At 43.3% G+C, this 27040-nt stretch overlaps 1 protein-coding gene across 6 annotated transcripts in view; it reads right to left on the reverse strand.

The window, feature by feature from the left end:
• Positions 1-23191, reverse strand: part of cfap74 (cilia and flagella associated protein 74) — a 71837-nt gene extending 48646 nt beyond the window's left edge. For 5 of the 6 annotated variants that reach the window (XM_061844916.1, XM_061844934.1, XM_061844924.1 and 2 more), the window contains exons 1-17: positions 22752-23018; positions 22484-22574; positions 21540-21692; positions 19293-19391; positions 19086-19190; positions 15987-16160; positions 14000-14119; positions 13608-13710; positions 11076-11233; positions 10172-10382; positions 9959-10099; positions 5853-6008; positions 5661-5779; positions 1215-1281; positions 965-1054; positions 436-618; positions 192-303 (exon numbers count right to left, since the gene is read on the reverse strand). In XM_061844916.1, coding sequence (XP_061700900.1) covers positions 192-303; positions 436-618; positions 965-1054; positions 1215-1281; positions 5661-5779; positions 5853-6008; positions 9959-10099; positions 10172-10382; positions 11076-11233; positions 13608-13710; positions 14000-14119; positions 15987-16160; positions 19086-19190; positions 19293-19391; positions 21540-21692; positions 22484-22574; positions 22752-22887 — 2218 coding nt within the window. In that variant the 5' untranslated portion in view covers positions 22888-23018. Of the gene's footprint in view, positions 1-191; positions 304-435; positions 619-964; positions 1055-1214; positions 1282-5660; positions 5780-5852; positions 6009-9958; positions 10100-10171; positions 10383-11075; positions 11234-13607; positions 13711-13999; positions 14120-15986; positions 16161-19085; positions 19191-19292; positions 19392-21539; positions 21693-22483; positions 22575-22751; positions 23019-23048 lie in introns of those variants that run through there. The other variant, XM_061844903.1, reaches the window with a different exon arrangement.
• Positions 23192-27040: the final 3849 nt, after the last annotated feature.

The raw sequence follows: 27040 nt of genomic DNA on the forward strand, positions 1-27040 counted from the left end.
CCCGGGACCTCAGAACTGTGAGGCCAGCGCTTTACCACCGTGCATGTTTTTATATGACGTGTTTATCTATTATAGTGGTTTTCGGACAAAAATACAAACATTTATGTCTCGTGTTGCGCTGCACAAAGATAATATAATGAATTCAATTGTAATAATTTACTTTTTTGTCTCGTGTATTTGATTTGCTTTACCTCGTTGGCCCTGCCGGGATACTGAAGACCGATCCAAAACATGATCCATACTGTGCAGTTCTCTGGAGGCCAAAGATGCAGAGCTCTGATTCTGATCAGCACACGTTGTGTCCTATCATTCATCATCACATGCGAATTAATTTCCAAAGATTCTTATAAACACATTTCTCATAACTGATTCAATTTTTTTTCTGCATTTTCAGCAACATTAAACGGAAGACAAGATTTTAGCGTCCGTCTCGACCTGCTGCGTGTCGGCCGAGCGATGGGACGGCATCTGGACCTGGTGAATTTCCGGAACGGGCTTCGTAGTGTCGAAACTGAAGCGAGTTGCTAGTGCGCCTTTGTTGGTCAAGGTGATCGTGCGCGAAATAATTTGGCCCACGACATGCGACCCAAAGTCAATAAACTGGTGGTCCACCTCCAACTAGAGATAAAGTAAGTTAGTCACATTAGAAAAAGCATCAACATGCCAGAATACTTGGACATTCCAATTTGAGAATAATATATAATAGAGCTAGGCTTAAATGTATTATCATTATGGCTGTGCCAAAAATTAACTTAATTGACACTTGATTTCAGTTGTTTCCGCCAATCGTTTATACACCACTGTATGTTATAAAATTTTGCTGAACATCATAATTCATGTCGCCAAGAAAGGAGAAAATATTTTCAATTTGAGCACTATTTTTTTTTCAATATATATATATATATAATATATATATAAACTGTTGTTACTCAGTCGTAACAGCCGGTTACAGCGCACCCCTTACATCGCATCTCTTTATGGTGCACCTGACGGGCACAGAGAAGCGACCTGCTGCCGAGGCAAAGTTCACCTCTCCTTCCAGGTCTTCATTGATCTGCAGGGGTCACAAAGAAGGAAAGTGTTTGCTTTGTGGGACGACAAGATTTCAGGTCCCAACTCCAGAGGTAGGATTAGTTTGACATAACATGTGGTTCCAAGCAAAAAAAAAAACATGTAAACAAACAAACAAACCACACAATAACTGGGCTACTGACCGAAGGGTGGAAAGTAATTTGCATTTCGCAGGACATCCCAGTCGATAAAGGACCAGGAGGTTGAAAGCTGCAGAACGATATCACAGTTAGTCAACAAAAATCGGCTTCATAATTTTCAAATGGAAAAGAAAATGTCGTGTTTTCAGTGAATTTCTTTATGCTCGCAACAACAAAAGAATAGAAGCCTTAGATTAAATCCTCGGAGCAGAAGGTTAAAAGTCAACCCCCTTCTTAGTTTGTGCTGTACAGAGAGGGAAAAAAAAGTATGGCTATTGTTGGGAATAAATGTAATTTATATTCATAATAGCTCTAACAAAATTTGAGATAAGGAAGGAAACAAATGATTCTGCACGCAACGTGTGCATCCATAGCATGTTTACAGCCAACTGACAGCTGGCCAAAGGGCACTAGACACATTTTTTTGCACAGCACCGATCAATATCCATGTAATGGCCCCGTCACACCATGACGTTCTAGTCAGCGTTCTATAGCGTTTGAGGAAACGTTGGTAGTCGCCCATTGTCGCCGGGATAGCGCCCGAAGAGCGTCGTATGAACGCTAGTGAACGTCAATGATCGCTGTGGATCGGCGGAGAACGCCGGTCCGGAAAAAAAGTTTTGAACGTGCACAAAAGTTCTCACCGAGACCAGCGTTCATCAACATTTAATTTTAAACGTTCCACGAACGTTCAAAACATTCGTGGAACGTTTTACTAAGGTTCGCCGAGCGTTGCACGCGTTTGGCTATCGTTAGTCAGTCGTAACTCGAGCTTTACTTTGTTTTTATTTAATCGTCTGCAGTGAACGACTCACTGGCGACCTGTCAACGACCACTGAACGATCGCCTAGCGCACACAGCGTAAAGTCAAACGAACGTCGTTTGGCGTCCATTTAGCGTCATTCGTGCATTTCCCAAACGTCCATGCATATGGGTATATAAACCTTTGTATTCTTACTTGCAGCGCTAGTTGCTGAAGTCCGCACCCCACCTTTTTTTCGTCTACACGGCATGATGCTGACTGTTCAAACTCATGAGAACAACTGAAGTGACTATGAAATTTCCAACGTTTTCGCTCCCGTTCCACTGTAAAAATTACACGCCAGAAAAACGCTATTCTGTCGTTATTCACCTGTTTAGTCACACCCTCGTCTAACGTTGACAAGTCGCTCGTCGCGCCCCAACGACACGTTTGCACACGCTAATGGTTTTTAGGGGTATCTTATTCGGTCGCTTTTACACGCTTCTCGTGCGTTAGACACACGTTAGTCATGCGCTAGACACACGTTAATCACACGGCAGATGTGTCATCCTCATTTGAGAACGCTGAAAAATAGAACGAACGTCATGGTGTGACGGAGCCACAAGAGGTTGAGCTGCCAGAGATGGAAATCAGATTGGAAAAACTGTGAGGATAATCAGCAAAGTGTGCACACTGTCATGGATGCTAAACCATTACTCTGCATCACTATTGTGTTTTTATTGTGTTAAAAAAGTAAAAGACTTTCAATTCTGACTGACTTTGCTGTTTTTCAGCGTGTGCACACTACGTGCGACCAACAAGTGGGCTTCATTGAAGCCTTTTTTGTGTTGCTGTTCCAACGGTCAGGTGAACAACTTCCAGTTTGCTGCTCTGACCTGGAATTGTATGAAAGCGTTCCACCTGGTGTGAGCACTTTGATGGGAACTTGAAAAAAAAACCAAAAAACGTTTCATCGGAATTTCTCTTATCGGGTAATTCTCATCTTGTCAGTGTCGTTCTTCTGTTCTAGTTCCAAGGCACGAAATAAGGAGGCAGGCAAAGTAAAATAGAACAGTTCACTGGGGATTAAACGCTGAATGAGACAAAGTTGGAAAAAGCCTACGACGGCACTATATAAAGCGCTGCAAATGAGGCCAAACGGGAAAAGATACGCAGCAATTTGCAAAAGCGTGATGCCGCACTGGCGTCATTTACGTGTCTCCCAGCAGTGTCAAAAGTGTGGCGGAGATACCGAGACAAATTGTTTTTTTTTCATCCGTTTTTATTACCTTGTTGAAAATGTAATTCATAAAGATGTTCATCTGACCGCTTTCATCCATTAATTGTAACAAGGGTTGGAGGAGTTCTGGAACCTGTTCCAGTTATCTTTGGGCAAGCGACAAAACGTGATGCAGCCTAGCAGGCTAGTGCTAGTGGTTTGTTTGTAAACATGCCACATGAATACATGATCTGACCAGAGGAGTCATTTCCTGTTTTAATGGAGCCAAGCCATGTACTTTACAACAATCTCATGGCACACCAACAAATAAAAATGTTTGTTCATCCATCCATCCATCCATCCATTTTCTTAGTCACTTATCCTCACAAGGGTCGCGGGGAGCGCTCAAGCCTATTCCAGCTGTCAACGTACACCCTGAACTGGTTTCCAGACAATCATACAATCACACTGAGGCGCAATTTAGAGTGTCCAATTAATGTTACCTGTTTTTCTTTGGGATGTGGGAGGAAAACAGAGTGCCCGGAGAAAACCCACGCAGGCACGGGAACGACATGCAAACTCCACACAGGTGGGGCCGGGATCGAACCGGGTTCCTCAGAAATGTGGTGCCAACGCTTTCCAGCTGCTCCACCGTGCCGCCATCATTGTTCATACATACATACATATAGTTCTGAGGAGTGGGGTTCGGACCTGCCTGTATGGTGTTTGCGGGTTCTCCCCGTGCCTGCGCGGGTTTTCTCCGAACCACATCCCAAAAACACGCAACATTAATTGGACACTCTAAATTGCCCCGAGGTGTGATTGTGAGTGCGACTGTTGTTTGTCTCGATGTGCCCTGCGATTGGCTGGCAACCAATTCAGGGTGTACCCCGTCTCCTGCCCGATGATAGCTGCGATAGGCTCCAGTAACTCTAGCGACCCTTGTGACGCCCGCCTGTGTTGAGTTTGCATGTTCTCCTCGTGCCTGCGTGGGTTTTCTCCGAACACTCCGGTTTCCTCCCACATCCCAAAAACACGCAACATTAATTGGACACTCTAAATTGCCCCTAGGTGTGATTGTGAGTGCGACTGTTGTCTGTCTCTATGTGCCCTGCGATTGAGTGGCAACCAGTTCAGGGTGTACCCTACCTCCTGCCCGATGACAGCTGGGATAGGCTCCAGCACTCCCATGACCCTTGTGAGGATAAGCGGCCAGGAAAATGTGTGTATACATATATAGATATCAACAAAGCACTAGATTTGTAACATTTCCAGTAGTGAAAATGCTGAGCTGATTGTGGCACAAATGCGCCCACGCTGGCCAAGGAGTGGGTGCGGTTAGTTAATTTTTAGAAACTGAGGGGGTGTACAGAAAACGTGGGTTGGTGTTTCTCTCTGTCTCTCCCCCTCCCCTCGCTGACAGTAATTAGTAATACCTAAGGTATTATACTTTGCTAGTAAATTGTAACACTGTGTTTTGCTAATATAACAACCTCTAAAAATGGAAATGAATTTTCTGTCGTTTCAGTAAAAACAATAATGAATAATGAGCATGTGAATGCGTTAAGAGCCGAGTGGATTATAGCTTATATGTCTGGACAGCGTCTGCAGAATATCTTTTGTAGCTCACGAGAGGAATCAAATCAAAGTTTGGGGGTGTGCACGCTGATGAGAATGCCGTATGCGGTTCGAATCCCGGTGACCACTGCATTTCCTGGTGCAATTTGAACAAGCTGAGAGAGTGAAGTAGACTTGACTCACAGCAGTTGAGGGGTTTTTAAGCGTCGTGACGCGAGCTGCGGTCCGCACGTGGGAGGACAGGCTCGCCTCTCACGTCCGCCGTATTGTCGAAATGACAAGCGCTTGCGGCAAACAGCGGCACACAAGCAGATGTTTCCGAGCGATAATGAACGCTCTTCGGCCCACAAAGATGTTTTGAGGCTGCTTTGACAACACTGCCAGCGAAGACATTGATTTAAGTGCTTTAATGCGCGTCTGAAGCTGTAATGGCGGAATTTTCCGATCGGATCGCGTTCATTTGTGCTTGTGCGTCTCATGGCGAGAATATGCTAAATGAATAGTGGCATGCAGAAATGTTCAAATATCTTCAGCTCTCCAAACCGTCCTTGTTACTTTTAAAATGAACCTTCTCATTCAGATTTGTCGACTAAAGTGTCAAACGGCAAACTTCAAACGCAAACAGGGTTGTCAATATCAAGCATTGTTATTTTGAACTGGTTGCTAGCCAATCACAGGGCACAGACGACAGCCACACTCACAATCACAATTTAGGGCAATTTAGTGTGTCCAATTAATGTTGCATGTTTTTGGGATGCGGGAGGAAACCGGAGTGCCTGGAGAAAATTCACGCCGGCACGGGGAGAACATGCAAACTCCACACAGGCGGGGGCCGGGATCGAACCCGGGTCCTCAGAACTGTGAGGCCAACGCTTTACCAGCTGATGCACCGTGCCGCAACATGACTTACTTGAGCATAATGAAATCCTGCAGTTGAGCAGACATCCCGAGGAACTTGCAGTGATTAGTGATATAGCTGATGTTAGTCAGGATTACTTTCTTTTTATAGATTTCTCCCACTTCAAAGTCCTAAAATAGATAGACCATATTACTCTATACTCGGACAGCTTTAAAAATACCCATCGTGACTTTGTTCGAGTACCTTGAACAGGATGACTTCTGGCTTACTGGTGAACGAAGGCCCTTTGATCTGTTTCCCGCCGACTTTTTTGGGGGTTGTGCTGACCTTTCGGCAAACCACTGCAGGTTGTCGTTTCACTTCTGTTGGTGTCACCGTTGTTTTCTCATTCAAGGGGGGCTACAGTCGCAAAAGGATGGAATTAGAGATGAAATGATACATACTGTATATAATCCCGATGGTATTCTAAAAAACATAACATAATGACACCAAAGGTCATCAGCATTAAAAAAAAAAAAAAAAACTGCTTAAGATCAGTCGAGCAAAGTGCTTGCTTGATGAAAAGCAGTTTATTGGTGTATAAATATAGCTTCACCTGGAACTCAAAAATAAATATATACTTTTTTTTTTTCACTGCAGGAGCCAATTTCAAAGTTAACGTTATGCAACGTAATGTTTTTTCATGTTAAAAATTACATGAGCGGAATTATCTGATGTTTGTTACTTGACAGTTTCGTAGAAATTTGAGACATTGGACAATGTGTTTCTCATGCATAAAGAATCCATCCATTCATCCACCTTCTTAGCTGCTTATCCTCACAAGGGTCGCAGGGAGTGCTGGAGCCTATCCCAGCTGTCACCGGGCAGGAGGCGGGGTACACCCTGAACTGGTCGCCAGCCAATTGCAGGGCACAGAAAGAGACAAACAGGCGGACTCACAATCCCACTTAGGGGCTATTTCGAGTGTCCAGTTAATGTTGCACGTTTTTGGGACGTGGGAGGAAACCGGAGTGCCCGGAGAGACACGGGGAGAACATGCAGACTGGGATTGAACCTGGGACCACGGAACTGTGAGGACAACGCTTTCCAGCTGAGCCACCGTGCCAGCATAAACAATACACTTGATGCTAAATATTTCCTTAAAGCTTGTAGGACGCAATCTCGACATTGCAGTGGATAAAAAGTCACCAGTGTTCAAATGACAGGGATTGATACAAAAAAAATTATGATTTCAAAATATGTGACGATTCCCATACAACTGAACGGCGGAAAAAGAGGGCAAGTAATAACCAACAACTCAGATAATGTGGTTGCACAAGTGCACACATCCTCTTATGACTGGGGATTTGGCTTAGTTCAGAATTAACCAATCACATTCAAACTCAAGTTACGTGTCAAATAGCACACAGCTGCCACCATCTAAATTGCCTCTGATACACCCCAAATAAATTTCAGCTGTTCAAGGCTTCTGTTTGGGTTGGGTCTGGGTTCTGGGTCACATCTTACAACCGCAGAGCCCGGCCGGCTTCAGAAGGGTCTCGTTGTTCAAGGGTAGCAATTAGCAGAAGAGGCCAAAGGAGTTTTCAAGTATTAATGTACCGGAGAACACAAAATGCGACACAACAGTGACATTCCCGAGAACTGAAACTGAACTCAAAGCTTCATGAAAATGAGAAGAAAATTGGTTAAGTAGGCTGGCAAGAGGCTGACAGCAACTTTGAAAAAGTACTGCCCGTTGAGTGCATGTGACAACAATCCTGCGTTTTGCTCAGGTGTCCAGACCACAAGTGCCAAAATCAAAGGGGCCACATTCGGACCACTACAGCGTTTTACAGTCCTCTGAAAAAATACTAGCCCCCTTTCTCAAATTCTAATATGACTTTAATGGTTAAGATCATCAAACAAATGTAAACACCAGACAATTATCCCTCAAATGACAAATGATTTCATTCAAAAAGGAAAAAAAAATACAAAGTCACCTTGCCCTGTGTGAAAGAGTACCTAATCCCTAATAAACCCTAATGAGGATATGCGGTGTGGAAAATGGATGGATATTGTCTTTTTGGTGCCCCAGGAAAAGTGAAATATGAATTGAAATAATCCACATATTCCAAAATTCGAGATCTTTTTCTGAAGAGAGGCCTGAAATAAGGTCGTTCAAATTTCTCGAGTTTATCTACATCACTAGCGAAGATCTCCGCTTTCACTTTCCGTGCCTCAGTCAGCGCTGTCAACATAACAATCAGGTGTGCTCTCCCAAGTGGGTCGTCCACACGGTGTCAACCAATCAGAGAAAAGGGGGCGGTCCTCACCAAATATGGACAATGTGGATACAAAACTGGGTCAAACTGTCGAAGCTGTCGAAGGGGCCTTTTCTGGGCACTCGTAAGACAAAAACCAAGAAGTTTTTTTTTTTTAATGTTAAAGAAACACTTTTATACTAAATCTATGTTACAATAAGTCTATAGAGGCCTAAAGAGTCAAAATCCAGGCCTTTTAACCCAAGGTTTAACTTTCTGGCGATAATTCCAAAAGAAAAATCACCAAAATAACAACAAGAAGTTCAAAAGACTCAGCACCAAATCTTCAGGCTTCTGCTAGGAAGCAAATGTGGATCAGGAAACTTTATTTGGGGTTAATCGGAGGCACTAAAAATGGGGCAGTTATGTACAGTATTGTCTCCAATTTAACAGGTTTCAATCTGATTTCCTCAGTTGTTTATTTCGACTTCACCTCCTGGAAAGATTATTATTATTTTTTGATTTGGGTTATACAGGTTGAACACCCCATTAATGGTGGAAAAAGCTATGAAAAGAATTTTTATATTACAAAAACCTGCCATTTGCACAGGTCTCTGCAGACGTTTTTCGATTTACATTAGGTAGTCAAATAGATGACATAGAAAATGAAAAAGCATTGTTCATCTTCATATATGTAAATGTTAAAAAGCGTCATTTGATTACCTGCCTGGCAGAAACGCATCAATTAGCGAGCACGCTCTGATGGCCGCGCTCATCTATTACCGGTCATTAACGATGCCGAGACGGCGCTTTGATGAGGGCACGAGTCGGGTCTGTTAGATCACTTACACTCCACTTGTCACATTCTCGGGGGCCTCCGAGCTGCACGATGGCTCGCTCCGAGGCATCAAAGGCACCAGCACAACGAGAAGTGATGCCTGTCGCCCTACATTTCATGTGTGGGCTGCTGGATGAGCTCGAGAGCCAACCCACCTCGGTGCCAGTGAGCGACAAGACACGCTGCAGTCAGTGCCACGGAGCTGCCTTTGAGCAAACCATTTTATTCTGCAGCGCCACTTGAGTTCGTGAGCACAGTACAAGGAGATTATTTTTGTAGTATTTACCGAAGTCCAGTCAATCAATGTTTTCTGGCATATTCTACCAATATACTCAAGTTTTTCGCCTCTGGACATGTCGTGCATCTTCCTCTAACACCCACTGTCCTCAGGTCCTCCCTCACAACGTGCATCAACCTTTTCTTTGGTCTTCCTCTCTAACCTTGTCTCCAAAACAACCAACTTTGGCTGTCCCTCTAATGAGATCATTTCTCATCCTATCCAACCTGTTCTCTCCGAGCGAGAACCTCAGGATCTTCATTTCTGCTTCTTCCAGTTCCGCTTCCTGTTGTTTCTTCAGTGGCACCGTCTCTAATCTGTACATCATGGCCGGCCTCACCACTGTTTTATAAACTTTGCCCTTCATCCTTGGGGAGACTCTTCTGTCACATAGAACACCAGACACCTTCCGCCGACAGTTCCACCCCGCTTGGACCCGTTTCTTCACTTCCTTACCACACTCACCATTGCACTGTATTGTTGACCCCAACTATTTGAAGTCGTCCACCCTCGCTATCTCTTCTTCCTGGACCTTCACTCTTCCTCCTCTATGTTCTGTTTTACTTCGGCTAATCTTCATTCCTCTCATTTCCAGTGCGTGCCTCCATCTTTACAATTGTTCCTCCACCTCCCTGCTTTTCACAATATCATCTGCGGACGTCATGGTCCAAGGGGATTCCAGTCCAACCTCGTGGGTCAGCCTATCCATTACTACCGCAAACAGGAAGGGGCTCAGCGCGGATCCCTGGTGCAGTCCCACCTCCACCTTAAATTCTTCTGACACACCTATGGAACATCTGACCGCTGTTCTGCTGCCCTCATACATGTCCTGTACTATTCTAACATATTTAGTACAGTACTTGTAATAATAATAATAATACTAATAACTGTACCTAATTAAATGAGTGGCCAATGGGATGTTTTTTTTTTTTTTTTTTATGTGTGTTCACATCTTCTGGGGATTAGCTTTAGCGCGCAGGGGCTTTCATTTCACCTTGAACTTTTGGTCCCACAGCCCGCAGAACTCGGGCTCTTCCAGGCTGTCGGGAAGGCTCGGGTGCTGCATTTCCTTTGGGATAATGTCCTCCTGGTACTCCGACTCTGACGAAGAGCCGCTAGCGCTGAAGTTTCTCAACTGATGGAAAACATACACGACTCTTATTGTCATTTCACACAAATAGCATCACGCCTTAGAACATCCACCCACTGTTGTGTCTCTCTCTGTGCCTGACGGGTGCACGGAATCCAGGTAACGCAGGAGCTTCTCTCGTATCCTGCCCGGGGAAAGGATCTTGTGACCGGTTTTGGTCTTTGGCAAGGGCGCCTGGTGTGCTTTTCGACTCTTCACCAGCTCCTCCTCCTCCAGGAGCTTTTCCACAATCTCCAGTCTCCTCGCCTTCTGTCTCTCCTTGAACTCCCTGAGAGGAGCACATCAACAGCACAGGATTATACAGAAATGGGGTCACGTAGACCTCGGCACGCAGCGAGAGAAAACACCTACACGCTGCTCCGCGGAGTGGGAGTGGAGGACATGCAAATGGGAGAGCAGCGGAGTGCAGAGGGGAAGAGAGGAGAGGAGAGGAGAGGAGAGGAGAGGAGAGGAGAGGAGAGGAGAGGAGAAAGAGCCTGTTCTCACACTAATTTCGGAGGATTTGGGAGGGGGCGGAGGACATATTTGCTGCAATTATTGTCAAATTTCAATATGTGGGGGAGGTGGTGGGAGTTACTTGAAGATCCTCTATCCATTCTCAGTAGCGCTTACCCTGTTCAGCCAACTACGGGCTAATGGCGGACTACACAATGAACCGGTCGCCAGTCAGTCAACTATCCACACTCAAATTCACATCGTCACTGAGTAGAAAAGTGAACCCACACTACCCTCAAAGTCGGGCAATTGTACCACCACACCATCAGCGACCGAGTTGAAGAATTGATTTTACTTCATGAATTCATGAAACAATTCCAACCACTTGTTTTGCATTTTTTTTCAGAGTGTGCCGTGTCGATGGTTTGCACGCACAGGCTGAGCAGGAAAACAGTCCAGTTCAAAAAGATCATACATTTTCCTTCGAAATTCTCATGAGAACATGCCGGCAGAGGGGACGACATACTCTTGCTTTCGTTTCATCTCCTCGTCTCGTTTCTTTTGGTATATGTGCCTGGTGCTGTTGATGCCTTGGGCCTGCAAGGATTCTTTCAGACGTTTCTGTTGCCGTTCTTTCTTCAGGGCGTTTGCTTTGGCTCGGCTGTGTCTGACCCGTAAGTTTTCCTAAAGAAACAATGCGAACTTCATGAGAGAACACCAAAACAACCCAGTATTTTCACACAGACTTTCACAAATTATAGATCCTAATCTCGGGGTAAGTATGGATGAATTATCCTCACACCCAAAAGAATGCAAGCAGACGTTATAGTGCTAATATTTCAAATAGTACACAATTTAATGTACCGAATTTTGGGGAAATTACGATTGATGCAGTCATAGAAAGTCATGTAGTGACCATAAAAAACATGTACTGTAATTTCCAGACTATAAGACACGATTTTTGTCACCCCTTTCAACCCTGCGGCTTATGCAATGATGCGGTTATTTTATGCATTTTTGTTAACGGCCACCAGGGGCGCTCAAACAGAAAAGGTAAGAGTGAGACAGGTGGAATATACGTGTCGAGGAAGACGGAAGTTTAATGTAACTTTGCGCATGAATAAAATTAGCATGAACAGAGCTTCATCATGGAAAATGCAAGAAGAAATGCATATGACACAGATTTCAAGTTAAATTATGGAAGTAGATTAGTGTAACCATGATTTGAATTTGAAATGTAAAGTGAAGTAGGTTTTAAATATGATGTGCCACAGAAAACTGGATTTGGATTTCAAAGGTGAAGTGACAAGACACGTTTCCAATAGTTGCAACAATTCGCTGTCTGAAATTCAACTGGCAACAATTCGCTGTCTAAAATTCCCCGTCTGTGCCACCAGGCAGAACAGCCAGCCAATCGCAGTTACGCTTTCTTAGTCACGTGACGTCACATACTACGAAAGTGTAACTGGATTGGCTGGGTGTTCGGTTCTGACCTGAGGAAACCCTGCCTGGTGGCACAGACGGTGAATTTTAGACAGCGAATTGGAGCCGGTTGAATTGTTAACATTGAAAAGTTACACTGAATTACAACTATTGAAAATGTGATCACTGTTTCAAATTCAAATCCCGTTTTCTGTGGCATTTCAAATTTAAATCCCATTTCACTTTACATTTCAAATTCAAATCCTGGTTGCACTCATCTACTTCCAAATTAAAAGCAATCGAGCTGGCCGATAAAGAAGGAAACATCGCTGTTGCATGTAAACTTGGCATAAATGAATCAATGGTGAGACTCCGGAAACGGCAGCAGAAGAACTGGAGCAATGTAAAAAGATGAAAAAAAGCTTTCAGAGGTAATAAAAGCAGGTGGCCTGAACCGTGTTGCTGCTGTGTACTGCCGAGTCTCAGTGACTTTTACCGGTATGTTTTTTTACCCAGCCCTGTTAGTGCTGTGTTACTACCGGATTGTTGCTGTGTTACTGCCGCATCACAGGCACTGTTTGGAAAGAAAAGCTAAGGTATATTATTAAACCTTTGAAAACTCTTTCTGTGTACCGTCTTTCTTTGAAAATATCTCAAGTTTTAATGTGGGCACATGCGGCTTATAGACAGGTGCGGTGCGGTATTTATGTACAAAATGGTTTTTCCTTTAAAAATGTATTGGGTGAGCCTTATAATCGGGTGCGGCAATTATGGTATGTATGTTAAAACAGTAGAACCTCAAAAATGGTCATGCCATTTGCCAGTTGATTGAGAAATGATTGGGCGGAAAATATAACTAAAAGTCTAAAGGTTGCCCAAAAACTCACGCTAGACGTCAGCATATAGCATGTGATTTCAACAAAATGTTGCGATACATATACTTTGGGGCTTTTTTTTTGGTGACGCAACCACAGAATGATACCGGAGAATACAAATATTAAGAAGTTTCATAATAATCATGGAACCAGAGATAAAACTACCCTGGCTTCCTACTTCCTAAAATGCACATCCAATCAATATATGAGTCGTTCTATTTTGATTCATATAGATACATTTTCTTTATCATGCATTATGACAGTAGTTGAATTTTATTTACGATATCAACAATTTAAATTTGTAACTGAATATTTTAATTTCCATTTTTTTCCTCAAGGGAAATTTTGTTTTCAATTCAATTCATCCTTCCATAAGTGATAGCGTTGGACTTTCAAGATACCATGGAAGTGGAATGTGGTCACATTATACCCATCATGCTTTGCACCATCCATTAAAACGCAGCTAAACGGCTTTCATTTACTTTAGTTTTATTTAACCGCTTGCAGGTATAGAGGCAGACGCACTTTAAATAGCCGTATGTTACCATGGTTGCGGGAATTAAAATTCAAGATGATGTATGCTATTTTACAGCCTCAGTTCAGAACTGTCAAAAACATGTTGAGGAGAAACTGCGCGGCTAATGCGACATGTTCCATTCCAGTTTATACGAAGACGGTAAATGCTTGGTTTCTATTCTGCATATCTTCATTTCCCAAAATATGTTGCTATAGGCGGGCGTTGAGGGCGTCCTGCTGCTTACTTGAGTAGCTTCGATGTTGGATTTCAGTAACTTGACAGCCTGTATTCTCTTTTGCATGGACTCTCGCTTCCTCTGCTCTCTCTCAACCTCTTGCTGCTGCATTCTAAATGAAGAGGACAACCACAAGGGTTAATAATACGAATACAACACAACACTATCCATGTCCTTGACAACAGCTGGTACGAGTGATCTCGTAGGTCTTGTGAATTATTTCACCATTTCGATGACTTTCAAACAACATGGATGGATCTCATCCCGGGAAGAGGAAGAATTCCAATTCACGGGTGAAACCACTTTGGAAATGAATGAATCATATTTATTATGAAGTGTGTCGCAGAAATTTTTTTCCGTATGATGTAAAAGTACTGCCGCTTATACTCATTTTCGATTACCTCCTGATAGTTTCCTTCAAGTACTTGGCCCCTACTTTGCGGTTTGTCCGGCCATCTTCAATTTTATTCTCGCTCGACGTTTCCGTTTTCTCCATCATGTCTGCATTTTTCCTGTCAGCACTATGGATGACAGATATACAACAAACACACCAATGGTTAAAAAAAAAAAAAAAAAAAAAAAGATTCCCCTTTTGGAAACTGCAGTTGGGTTTGATTGTAACCATTGCAATAGTTACGTCTTCTATGCAATTACAGTGGTGCCTTGACTTACCGCTGAGTTTTTATTTTTCCCCGAGTTACAAGCTGTCACTTGGTAGGTAATTAATTTCTTTTTTTTGCTTTGTGATGCAAGCCAAAATTTGAATTACGATTATGCCTCGCATAAACTGCCTCTCGTGTAAAGTGAAAAAAAGTTAGGCGACAATCGCCGCTTTCAGCTGTTTCCTCAACTAGACAAACATGTAAACACTCAAATGCCAACCTAAGCTGGAATCAGAGCTTGTGATGTCACACTCTAGGCCACACCCCTTAAAGGGACACATCACTATGTGTGTGTGTGTGTGTGTGTGTGTGTGTGTGTGTGACCTCCGGCTGAATTAAACTTCATAAATCCCCCCCACAACGCCCGCATTTTCTTGTTTTATGTATGTCGTTTTGTTTTACAATAGTTGTGTTTTGCTTATTAAAACGTAATAAAAAATTTCGTTTATGGGGCTCAAACAATTTAATACCATTTGAATGTATTCCAATGAAAATAGTTAGGGCGAAATTGATCCTGAGACCTTTGTGAGGATAAGCGGCTCAGAAAATGGACAGTTGGATGAGTAAATTGAGTTACAAAGTTGGTCACTCAAAGAATTAAAGGTACCCTTCCATCAATTAAAAGAAAAAAATTTCATAGTTTTTGATGTCCTTTAAGGCAAGTCTTTTACACCTGGCAGTTGAAAACGCCATCAATATGCAAAATATAAATAAATAAGCTTAGCTATGAATGGTTCGATGGACCAATTTAAATATCGAAAACATCTTGGCTCTGATTGGTCAGTATCACGGAATCCTATAGTTGAGAAGCACGATTCACCAAGCGCTGATTGGCCCGGTAATAGGAACACGATCTGAAAGGGCAAGTGGGTGAAAATTAAAAGATGGCTACATTATATTTTGAAATGATGCTCGTCGTTTTCTCACACTCATTTGAATTGAAACGTCCATGACAATGAAAGGAAGGTTCGCTATTTCTTTCATCACAGTTACATTAATAATTACAACTCTAGAAACCCATTGATGTAAAACATATGCTTCTAAATTGCTGAGACTTGTGCATTAAAAATTGAGAAATGCTGCACGGTCGTGCAACTGAGTGGGTGCGTCCTAACCACAAAATGGGCAGGTAATTGAATATGAATTAGCGTATTTTCTGGCCTATGAGGCGCACCAAAGAGCCTTTAATTTTCTCAAAAGCTGATTGTGTGCCTTATAATCAGGTGCGCCTTATACATGGATCAAAATTGAGCCTTTAATGCAGCCCATCTAATGGATGCATAACGTAACCCCAGCTTCTACAGGTGCGTCTATTCTATGCGCCTTATATATGAAAAAAGTTTTGAAATAGGCCAGTCATTGAAGGTGCGCCTTATAAGTGCGGAAAATAAGTAAAAATACATCTCAACGACGGCGGCAATTTCAAATCCACCCGTTTTGCGAGTCTTATGCCGCTTATTGCCTTTTGCATTCAGTCGACAAAACGCGCAGATGTCAAATTTAAACCACGTCACAGACTGATTATGATCTATTGTGTTGTGCATAAATCAGGAAAAAAAATCAGATTGTGATGTAAGGGGAATTTTAAACTCGGAGGCCAAGGCATCACTGCGTGGCAGAGTTACACTGCTCATATGTCATTGATCATGATTTCTTAAGTCTGTATGAAGAAAAAAAAAAAAGTATATATCAAATCTATCAATCCCAAAAAAGAAAAGTTTCCAACTTTTTGAGATTTTGAATCTTTAGCTGCAGGATATGGCTGTTGTTCTTCTCCTGTTGCAGCCTTTTCACGGCATTCTGGGCTTTGAAGATGTGGAAGACCCGCTCCTCTTCTTGCACTTCCTGCCGCAGCACCGAGAACTTGCCCACCTCCAGCTCCACCTCACTCAGCTCTAATCTACATGCAAGACAAATACATTGTAATTATTTGCAAAGGAAACTCAGTTCCTCAATGATGATAGTACGAAAAAATGATCACCAACTCCACCAGCTCCTTCTTCCTAAGAAATGTTTGGTAACGCCTCATTATTAACTTGATTGATTTGACACCAACATCTTCTTAACTTAAAAGTTGTTTAAGATGAATTCATTGTTACCAGTGTACACATGTCCATTAAGCATCTTCTTTTCCTTTCGGTTCGTCCCATTCGGGGTCGCCACAGCGTGTCATCTTTTTCCATCTTAGCCTATCTCGTGCATCTTCCTCTAGCACCCACTGTCCTCATGTCCTCCCTCACAACGTGGATCAACCTTTTCTTTGGTCTTCCTCTCTAACCTTGTCTCCAAAACATCCAACTTTGGCTGCCCCTCTAATGAGCTCATTTCTACTTCTATCCAACCTGCTCACTCAACATCTTCATTTCTGCTACTGTTTTGTAAACGTTGCCCTTCATCCTAGAGGAGACTCTTCTGTCACATAGAACACCAGACACCTTCCGCCAACTTCCCTTCCTTACCACTTTTAATATAAATGTTAAATGTTTGGCCACAGTGGAGGTCTGTTTTCTCTAGCATTCGCAAGCTAAGCCGAGATCAACACCTTTATCTGCTGTACGGGAACATTTTAACAGATACTCAGGTACTCCGGTTCTGCTTCCTGTTGTCTCTTCAGGGCCACCGTCTCTAATCCGTACATCAGGGCCGGCCTCACCACTGTTTATAAACTTTGCCCTTCATCCTAGCAGAGACTCTTCTGTCACGTAACACACCAGACACCTTCCGCCAACTGTTCCAACCTGCTTGGACCCATTTCTTCACTTCCTTACCACACTCACCATTGCTCTGGATTGTTGACCCCGACTATTTGAAGTCGTCCACCCTCGCATCTCTTTTCCCTGCAGCCTCACTCGTCCTCCTCCACCCCTCTCATTCACGCACAAACTCTGTTTTACTTCGGCTAATCTTCATTCCTCTCCTTTCCAGTGCGTGCCTCCATCATTCTAATTCTTCGTCCACCAAAGGAGCAGAACAATCTCTGGATGCTTTGCGGAAAGAGGGAAACTAGTATCACGACAAAGCATCCAGAGCGAAGCTTGTATTATAACATGACCATTAAAATATGTGGTAGTACAACCAGTTTTCAAGGAATGCACACTGTTGATGTTTGTTCACATCTGTGCGCCTCAAGCAGTGTTAACCTGGTTCATAAAATGTTTGTGTCGCGTCTCAAACGCAGGTTATCTGGAGTCCCTCTTCTTGTCCCACAAAAAGTCACAAATTCCAACTCTCTAGGTTTATTGAGCTCAGCTCACAAGTGAGCAGTGTATTGTGACGCTTACTTGTGCGTAAATTGATTAGTTATACCCAAAGAGTGACACACAATGATGATGTAATTGAATTCATACAGTAGATGTTTGTATATGACAATACAGGGGTGCTCAATGCGGCGTATTTTTCTGACCTTTAACTCATCATGTGCAAACTCAGCATGTACAAACAACAATACTTAGTACAGGAAAACATGCTATTCAGTGAGTTCCCCACTAATTAAGCCCTTGCTTAAGAAATATTATCAAACATGAGTATGGATGCTGGAGTCAAGAAGAAAACAAAAACATGTCACTTTCATACAGAACAGGAGGCGAACTTATTTGTCACGATGTCATTTTCAAAGTGCGTTTGCCTCATCTGCCAGTGGAAATGTGGAGCGGCATTTTCGAACTGTTTTTGGATAATACGGATTATGCAGAAAAGCAAGACGAGAATGAGAAAAGTGAACGAAGTAAAATTCCAATTGGCCGCACAGCAGTCATTTTTCACACAATTTAAGCATCGTTTTCGGGTTTGTCACATCATCGTTCAAAACAAGAAGTGCTTCCAAGACGGAGAGATGGTAAAAGAGGCATAGCTGGCTCATTATTCTGATCTTTTAAAAATAAGGCGGGAATATTATCTTCAATAAAATCCCTGCAGCATCAGGACATCCGAGATTGTGAGTGTTTCTCACTGCAGTTGGACGAATCCGCTGACGTGAGTGACACAGCCCAGGTGTGCATTTTCATCCGTGTTTAGTGATCATCAATGTGAATTGAGATAGTTACAAAAAATGTTTAAAGTTAATTATGTTGTGCAATACTGGCTCATGCGGCTATGCAAAGCACACAAATTTACGTTTACACAAAGAATCCTCAATATACTTACTTATACTAAAATAAATATGTTTTGCATTTTTGTAAATCGTCGATTGCGAGAGGCTGGCTGCTCGAAAAGTAGATCTTGGGGTAAAAAAAAAAAAAAGTCTTGGCACTCCTGTCCCAGTACAATATCCATCTATCCATTTTCTTCGCCGCTTATCCCCACGAGGGTCGCCGGCAGTGCTGGATCCTATCCCAGCTGTCAATGAGCAGGAGGGAAGGTACACCCTGAACTGGTTGTCAGGCAATCGCAGGGCACACCGAGGGGCAAATTTAGGGTGTCCAATTAATGTTGCATGTTTTTGGAATGTGGGAAGAAACCGCAGTGCCCGGAGGAAACCCACGCAGGCACGGGAAGAACATGCAAACTCCACACAGGCAGGTCCGGGATTGAACCAGAGACCTCAGAACTGTGAGGCCAACGCTTTACCAGCTGATCCACCGTGCCGCCCCCCCCAGTACAATAGACACTGCTGTATCACATGACTCTACTCCAAACTGTTCAGTGATCTACTATAAATGTACATTTACACGAGTGGCAACTTCCGAGGCGTAGCCGGTCTATGCCGGACTGCACCTTGCCAGGTTCCTCTATTTTTACGGCTCCATCTGTGGTCATACCCACCTACTGTGCAGAACAGTGGTTCCGCTAGTTAGTCCCTGCCAAAACCCCCCCAAACGGAACTCACTCTTGTTGCCTCAGCTCATCGTTGGTGTGGGCCTCAATCTCTTCTTCCCTCTGCAGCTCGTAACACAGATTCTTGTGCTGGGCCCGCAAACGAATGTCTGCCACACTGCGGAGTGAGGTGAACAGAGTGGAAAGTAGAGACTGGAGGAAACAACAGTAACATGCTGCGATATTATCGTCTACTGCACGGTCATTAAAAGAAACTGACCCGTTCTTTGCCGCTTCTTGAGTTTCGATTTCTCGCTCCAAGACGTCCCGCTGCTCCAGTAGATTCTCAATGCTCTGACGCAAGAGGTTCAGGTCTTCTCTGTAAATGGAGCATCAGATCCAATTGAGGCCATTCCAGCCAAAAGCCGGTTCGAGACAAACTAATATAGAAAGAGCGCAGCCACAACAAAACTGTGACAGGGAGAAGAGATCGTCGTGAGAAGAAAATGACAACACATGGCATGTGGCGGGAGCCGCAGATGGGTTAAAAGCCGGGAGCGCTTCGGTTCCATTTAACTCGCGTTTGATCATAATGCAGCAAAGCGCCACGGTGACTTTAAAAAGGTTTTCGGGGAAAAGGAAATGATCCACACATTTGCTGGAGACTGCATCGTGCCTCATCGGGCACTTCATGACCCGTAGTGCACACCCTCCAAAGGGAGGAAATGAACAGCAAATGACGGGCATGGAAACGACTTCCTTGCTCACTGCAAAATCAGTTGCTATGGAAATAAACTGAGTGGGGTCTATGGCAAAGTTTCAGACACACGGAATCTGATTATGAGTAGCTATGCTTATATTATGTACCTAGCAACAATCACATCCCAGGCCACCCATAGACAACACGGGATGGATGCGACATAATGTGGGGGGACGGGGTGGGAAACAGGGCCGGCCGACAATGTCGTGAATGCTCAGACAGATTTTTAAACTGTCAAAAAATGTGCCGTAGCGCTTACAGTGCGGAGGAGAAAGCTAACGTAATTTTTGGCCTACAGAGCGCACCTGCTTATAAGCCTCACCCGGTACATTTGTAAAGGAAATACCATTTGGTACATACATACATACGCCGCACCTGTGTAAAAGCCGCAAGTGCCCACATTTAAACCCACATTGAAACACGAGATATTTACAAAGAAAGACGGTACACGGGAAGAGTTTTCTAAGTTCTAATACCTTAGTTTAGCTTAACATAGCAACAACACGGTAGCATGAAAAGAGCTGGCAAAAAAAACAACAAAAAAAAATACCGGTACAAAAAAAATAAAAAAACTAAACCAGTGCGGCAGCAACACGGTAGCACAGCACTAACAGGGCCGGTTAAAAAAAACATGCCTAAATCACTGAGACACGTCAGTAACATAGCACCAACACGCTAGCGTGGCGCTAACAAGGCTGGTTAAAAAAAACATACCGTTAAAAATCACTGAGACGTGGTAGTAACTCGGCAGCAACACGCTAGCACAGTGCTAACAGGGCTGGTTAAAAAAAAAAAAACACACACAGACACACGGCAGTAGCACCGCAACATGCTAGCACAGGGCTAACGCTAGCGCAGCGCTAACATTGCAGGTTTAAAAAAAAAAAAAAAAAAAAAAAACATACCAGTAAAAGTCACTTCCTCGGCACATATATTTCATCGGTCTCACTCTTACCTTTTCCGCTCCAGTGCCCATTTGAGGCCGTGAGAAAAAAAATGCACAAATTAGCCGCATCACTGCATAAGTCACAGGGTTGAAAGCGTGTGAAAAAAGTCGCGGCTTGTAGGCCGGAAATTACGGTAATCGGTTGTAATAAAATGGAGTAAATAAACTGAATGCTACTAAACCCAATAGGCTGTAACGGAACTTGGACGCGGTCCATTGTGCTCCATGGTGGCACGTCAGTCCCTTTTTTTTTCATCTCTGCAAGTCATTGGTGCAACTTTTGTCCCATTTCGCCGCATTTCTTCACGGTCCTGATGACAAAATACTGTAGACAGTATGATAGACATTTTGAAGAATTCTATGACGCTTCGTCCATTGTGATGGTTGCAATACGCAAGGAGTAAAACTCCCGAAATAAAGTCACGTCTACTCCGGTCTGAAAATGGTACAAACGACGTGGAAGGGGGTTTGAAGTCTGGCCCAACCGGGGAGCTTCATTCGAGTATGCTCTGGCCACAAAAGGTGCTGCAATGCTACCCGCCGTTCATGTTTCATGTGTGGAAATCTTTGACAGAATGTGAAATAAGCAGAAGACTTTGAAGACGGAGAAACGTGAGGGACCAGAAGGGGACGTACTGTCCTTTGGCCGAACTGTACTGTACTGACAGTTGACCCTCGAGGACTCGCTCATCCCTATCATGGTATTTGTGATGTGCTGAAAATTAGCATGGGTCGATTACATAGGGGGGGAAAAAATATAGAATCCACAACGTAGCAGGAAGAAAACAAAAGTAGCATTGACTCAGTGGTGTGCAGCAAACCTGGCTTTCAGCAGGGCGCTTTCCTTCTGTCTGTGGAAGCTGTCCAGCTGGTCCAGGTTCCGTCTCAGCTTGAACATCCGTGCTGTCGCCGAAAAAGTCCTCTGCTTTTCTTCGCTCGGCTCACCCGCGACGTCATCGTCACTATCGTTCTCTCTTTTGGGGGTGAAATTGCAAGGAATTATAATGAGTGTAAAAATCAGGGATCCGCGCTGAGCCCCTTCCTGTTTGCGGTAGTAATGGAGGGGCTGACAGATGAGGTGAGAATGGAATCCCCTTGGACTATGATGTTTGTAGATGATATTGTGATCGGCAGTGAAAGCAGGGAACAGGCGGAGGAACAGTTAGAAAGATGGAGGCATGCACTGGAAAGGAGAGGAATGAAGAATTAAAACAGAATATATGTGAGTGAATAAGAAGAGTGAGGCTCCGGGGAGAAGAGATGGCGAGGGTGGACGACTTCAAATTCTTGGGGTCAACAATACAGAGCAATGGAGAGTGGGGTAAGGAAGTGAAGAAACGGGTCCAAGCGGGGTGGAACAGTCGGCGGAAGGTGTCTGGTGTTCTATGTGACAGAAGAGTCTCCGCCAGGATGAAGGGCAAAGTTTAGAAAACAGTGGTGAGGCCGGCCATGACGGACGGATTAGAGACGGTGTCACTGAAGAGACAACAGGAAGAAGAACTGGTTAGAGAGAGCAGACTTAAATGGTTTGGACATGTTCAGAGTCTCTAATCTGAGAGGAAGACCAAAGAAAAGGTTGATGGATGTTGTGAGGGAGGACATGAGGACAGTGCGTGTTCGAGAGGAAGGTGCACGAGATGGGCTTAGATGGAAAAAGAAGACACGGGACAAGCCGAAAGGAAAAGAAGAAGATCATGAGCGCAAAAACAATTCTGAAATATTGTTTCAGAACGATCATTATCTGAGCAAATCGAGGATTACCCACTCGTACAATTCTTCCAACCATTCCAGGTCAGGAAACTCGTTTACTTCTCCATCCTTCAAGTCGTCCGTCTTAAAGTCATCCTCTTCCTTGCCTTTCGAAACAAATAATGAATAATGAAAGCGAATATGATATCAATGGCGTTAAAGTGGACTGCAAACTGATTGGCAACATCACTGGGGAGCGAATGTAAGCATGAAACCGACATTAAACTGACAAATGCTATTCATATTTCAGGTTTCCATGAACTAAATTAATGAAACCCGCTCACCATCACTTTCTTCGTCAGAGCTAAACTGATCGGTTGCCAGTTCGCAGGTATCGGACGCCACGTCCCATTCACATCCGTCGTCCGCCTCCTCCATGTTCCCCTCGGAACGAGCAACCTGTGAGATTAAAAAGCACATTCCGTTGTTGTCGCTGGGTGAACAAGAGTTACACGAGGAGGGGAAAGTTGGTTGTGTGTGTTGGGACGCAGCGACATCCTCGGCAGCGTCAACACGTCGCTTTCTCGCTGCTAATGTGCCGGAAGTCACGCAAAAACACAATACGGGCAATTATCAATTACCTCACTCGAGCTCGCCGTTTTGAACTCTTCTCGACGCTCTCCCTACTTTACTTTTTTTTTTTTTTTTTTTTTTGTATTTGCTGACAATCAGTTCAGCGTGTTTGGCGGTTTCCAAGGAAACACCGGAAGCCGGAAGTAAAAATGTCGCCGCTCCGACATCCAAACAGAGGCTGACATAATTATGCAATAATGTCCTGCATAGAAACAGCAGCTTTATGATTTGAATGACGTATTTTGGGATACGTGTTTTTTTATATCTTCTTGTTAAATTAATAATGCGTCTTGAGCGAAGCCAACTGATTTATATTGCGCATTTCGTGCACAAGGTAACTCACTGTCTGAATGAAAAGCGTTTAAAAACAAAGGAAAAACATTTATAGACAATTAAAAAGGGACAAAAGTACAATCAAACCAGTGTACAGTTCTAGAAATACCCTTTAAAAGTGGGAATGATCTAAAAAGGAACTATTAAAATATATATTTTTTAAAAACCTGGCCTCAAAAACACCCAAACTTGGGGCTGACGTCACTCCTGTTGGCAAATTGTTGAATTTGGAATAGCTAATAATAATAATAGCTAAATGCTGCTTCACCATGTTTGCTTTGGACTCTGTGCTCTATTATTTCATCTGTCAGTCTGAGATCCCTTCTTTCAAGTATTTAGGACCTGAGTCGTTCAGGGATCAATAAACCAGCTGCGGAACTTTTAAATGTATTCTAAAGATGATTGGAAGCTAGTGTAGCGCTTTAGAATTGAAGTCATGTTCCCTGACCACTTTGTTCTGGTCAGAACCCGAGCTGCAGCATTCTGAATGAGCTGCAGCCGTTTAATCCTCTTTTTGGGGAGTCCAGTCAGAAGACCATTACAATCGTCAAGTCCACTTGAAATGAAAGCAAGGATGAGCTTCTCCTTGGTAGGTATGACACATGGAAGCCTTCACTCTGGATACGGAAGGTTGAAGGCCGTTTTAGTGAATGATTTGATATGTCGCTCGAAAGCCAGGTCAGAATCTAGCAGTACACCAAAAGGTTTTTCTTAAGATCTCTGTTACGGAAGCGTATTACTGTCACAATAAATAAATAAATCCTGTTTTGTGGGCTATTTTTTTCTGTTTTTAGGACTAATATTTTTCCTCCTGTTTTTGGGACTATTTTTCCTGTTTTTTCGACAAATTTTTTCTCCCTGTTTTTCAGGCTAATTTTTTCCCCCTGAGTTATCAGGACACACGAACTCACGCGAGAACCTGTGAACAACAAGTCACTCATGGCAGACTCTGGAATAAGGAAAATGACCATGTTATTTGCTTTGATTAAATTTTATTTTGATATTGGATTACGACACTGGGAGATTATGGAAGCGTATTGCTGTCACACACACCACACACACACACACACACACACACACAAATCCTATTTTACGGGGTATTTTTTCTGTTTTTAGGACTAATAATTTTCCCCCTGTTTTTCGGACTAATTTTGTCTCCTTGTTTTTCAGGCTATTTTTTTTCTGGTTTTCGGGCAAAATTTCCCCCCGATGTTTTTCAAGCTATTTTTTTCCACCAGAGTTATCGGGACACATGAACTCACGCGAGAACCCGTGAACAACAAGTGACTCTTGGCGGACCCCGTAATAAGGAAAATGACCATGTTATTTGCTTTGATCAAATTTTATTTTGATATTGGATTACGACACTGGGGGATTATGGAAGCGTATTGCTGTCACACACACACACACACACACAAAAATCCTCTTTTACGGGGTATTTTTTTCTGTTTTTAGGACTAATAATTTTCCCCCTGTTTTTCGGACTAATTTTTTCTCCTTGTTTTTCAGGCTATTTTTTTTCTGGTTTTCGGGCAAAATTTCCCCCCGATGTTTTTCAAGCTATTTTTTTCCACCAGAGTTATCGAGACACATGAACTCACGCGAGAACCCGTGAACAACAAGTGACTCTTGGCAGACCCCGTAATAAGGAAAATGACCATGTTATTTGCTTTGATCAAATTTTATTTTGATATGGGATTAAGACACTGGGAGATTACAGAAGCGTATTGCAGTCACACACACACAGACACACACAAAAATCCTCTTTTACGGGGTATTTTTTCTGTTTTTAGGACTAATAATTTTCCCCCTGTTTTTCGGACTAATTTTTTCTCCTTGTTTTTCAGGCTATTTTTTTTTCTGGTTTTCGGGCAAAATTTCCCCCGATGTTTTTCAAGCTATTTTTTTCCACCAGAGTTATCGGGACACATGAACTCACGCGAGAACCCGTGAACAACAAGTGACTCTTGGCGGACCCCGTAATAAGGAAAATGACCATGTTATTTGCTTTGATCAAATTTTATTTTGATATGGGATTAAGACACTGGGAGATTACAGAAGCGTATTGCAGTCACACACACACAGAAAAAATTCTGTTTTTCGGGCTAATCTTTTCTGTTTTTCAGGCTATTTTTTTTTTCAGTTTTTTTCGGGCTAATTTATCCCCCTCTGTTTTTCGAGCTATTTTTTTCCCCCTGAGTTATCGGGACACACGAACTCACGCAAGAACCTGTGAACAACAAGTAACTCATGGCGGACCCCTAATAAGAAAAATGAGCATGTTATTTGATCAAATTTTATTTTGATATGGGATTAGGACACTGGGAGATGATGGAAGCGTATTGCAGTCACACACACATGCACAAAAAAAAAAAATCCTGCTTTTAGGACCAAGATTTTTAATTTTTTTTTGGGTGACAGCAATACACTTCCGTATCTGCGTCTGATTCAAGAAGAAACATTTAATCCAACGACGCAAGAGAGTTGCATGACAGTCTAATTTCAATTCAGGACCAAGATAGAAACGGCTTCGGTTCAATAACTTCTCATTGCAAACAATAATTGTTCCTATCATAGATTTTTGATTTTAACTACAGCAATGCCACCCCCTTCACCAACACTCCCAATGTCACGCAGAAGTGTTATTGCTGATCTTTCTAAATCCAAATTCAGCGGAAAAAAAATGTTTGGACCGGATCAGAAAGAACGGCAAATCTGTGAGCTGTGCAAAATCTTTTGTTGCACACGCCGGATACTGTCCCCTATCTGATGAAGTGCTACGGGGGGGGGGGGGACATTGACAGAGCATTTCTAGCTGATCAGTATTGAAGCGGAGCAATTTTCTTCACGTGACAGCGTCGCTGTCATCCATCCTTCCACTTTCCGTGCCGCTTGTCCTCACGATTGTCACGGGTGAGCTGGAGCCAATCCCGCTCGGTATTGGGAGATCGGCGGTGTACGCGGTAAACTGGTTCTCGGGTCCTTTGGTAAATGACGGTATTTAGAATAGAATGTGTGCATTGGGGGCTCGTTTCTCAAAATATGTTTCCACGCGAATATAAGAAGCAAAGTTGTTTGTATGTTTTCTAAATCATTTTTATGAGCAGTCAGCCAGCAACGGTATTAAGTTGTAATGGTCCAAATCCAGGCGCCATATGATCTAATGGGGATGATTTGTGTATGTATGTACGATGACATTACATAATGCTGTATTATAATATCCAAAAGTCTCCCATTTGTGTCTATGCGGCCAGATTGAGTGCGGTGTTAAAATGCCAAGATGGGGGGGGGGGGGGGGGGGGGAAACAACAGATTAGTGAGTCCTCTCTCTCTCTCTTTCTCTCTCTCTTTCACTCTCTCTTTCAGCCTGGTGCTGGAGAAGAGGAGTAGGAGGCTGCAGTGCGCTGCCGCCGGGTCGGTCCGTTGCGGCTTGGAACCGGACTTTTTTTTGGGTTTTTTTTTTTTTTTGCGCTTTTCCCCTAGTGCGCCTTTTCCCCGTGCGCCACGGTGTCATCTTCGTCGTCATCATGACTGTTTCCATCGTTTTCATCAGCGTCAGGCACGCACTTTTACTTTGTTGTTCCTCGCATCGCCGGATCACAAGGAAAGCTCCTTAAAATAACATTTACAAAGCTCCCTCCGCCACTACCCCCCCCCCGGCATCGTT

The sequence above is a fragment of the Syngnathoides biaculeatus genome, chromosome 2 (assembly GCF_019802595.1).
Source record: "Syngnathoides biaculeatus isolate LvHL_M chromosome 2, ASM1980259v1, whole genome shotgun sequence".
NCBI classification, from domain to species: Eukaryota; Metazoa; Chordata; class Actinopteri; order Syngnathiformes; family Syngnathidae; genus Syngnathoides; species Syngnathoides biaculeatus.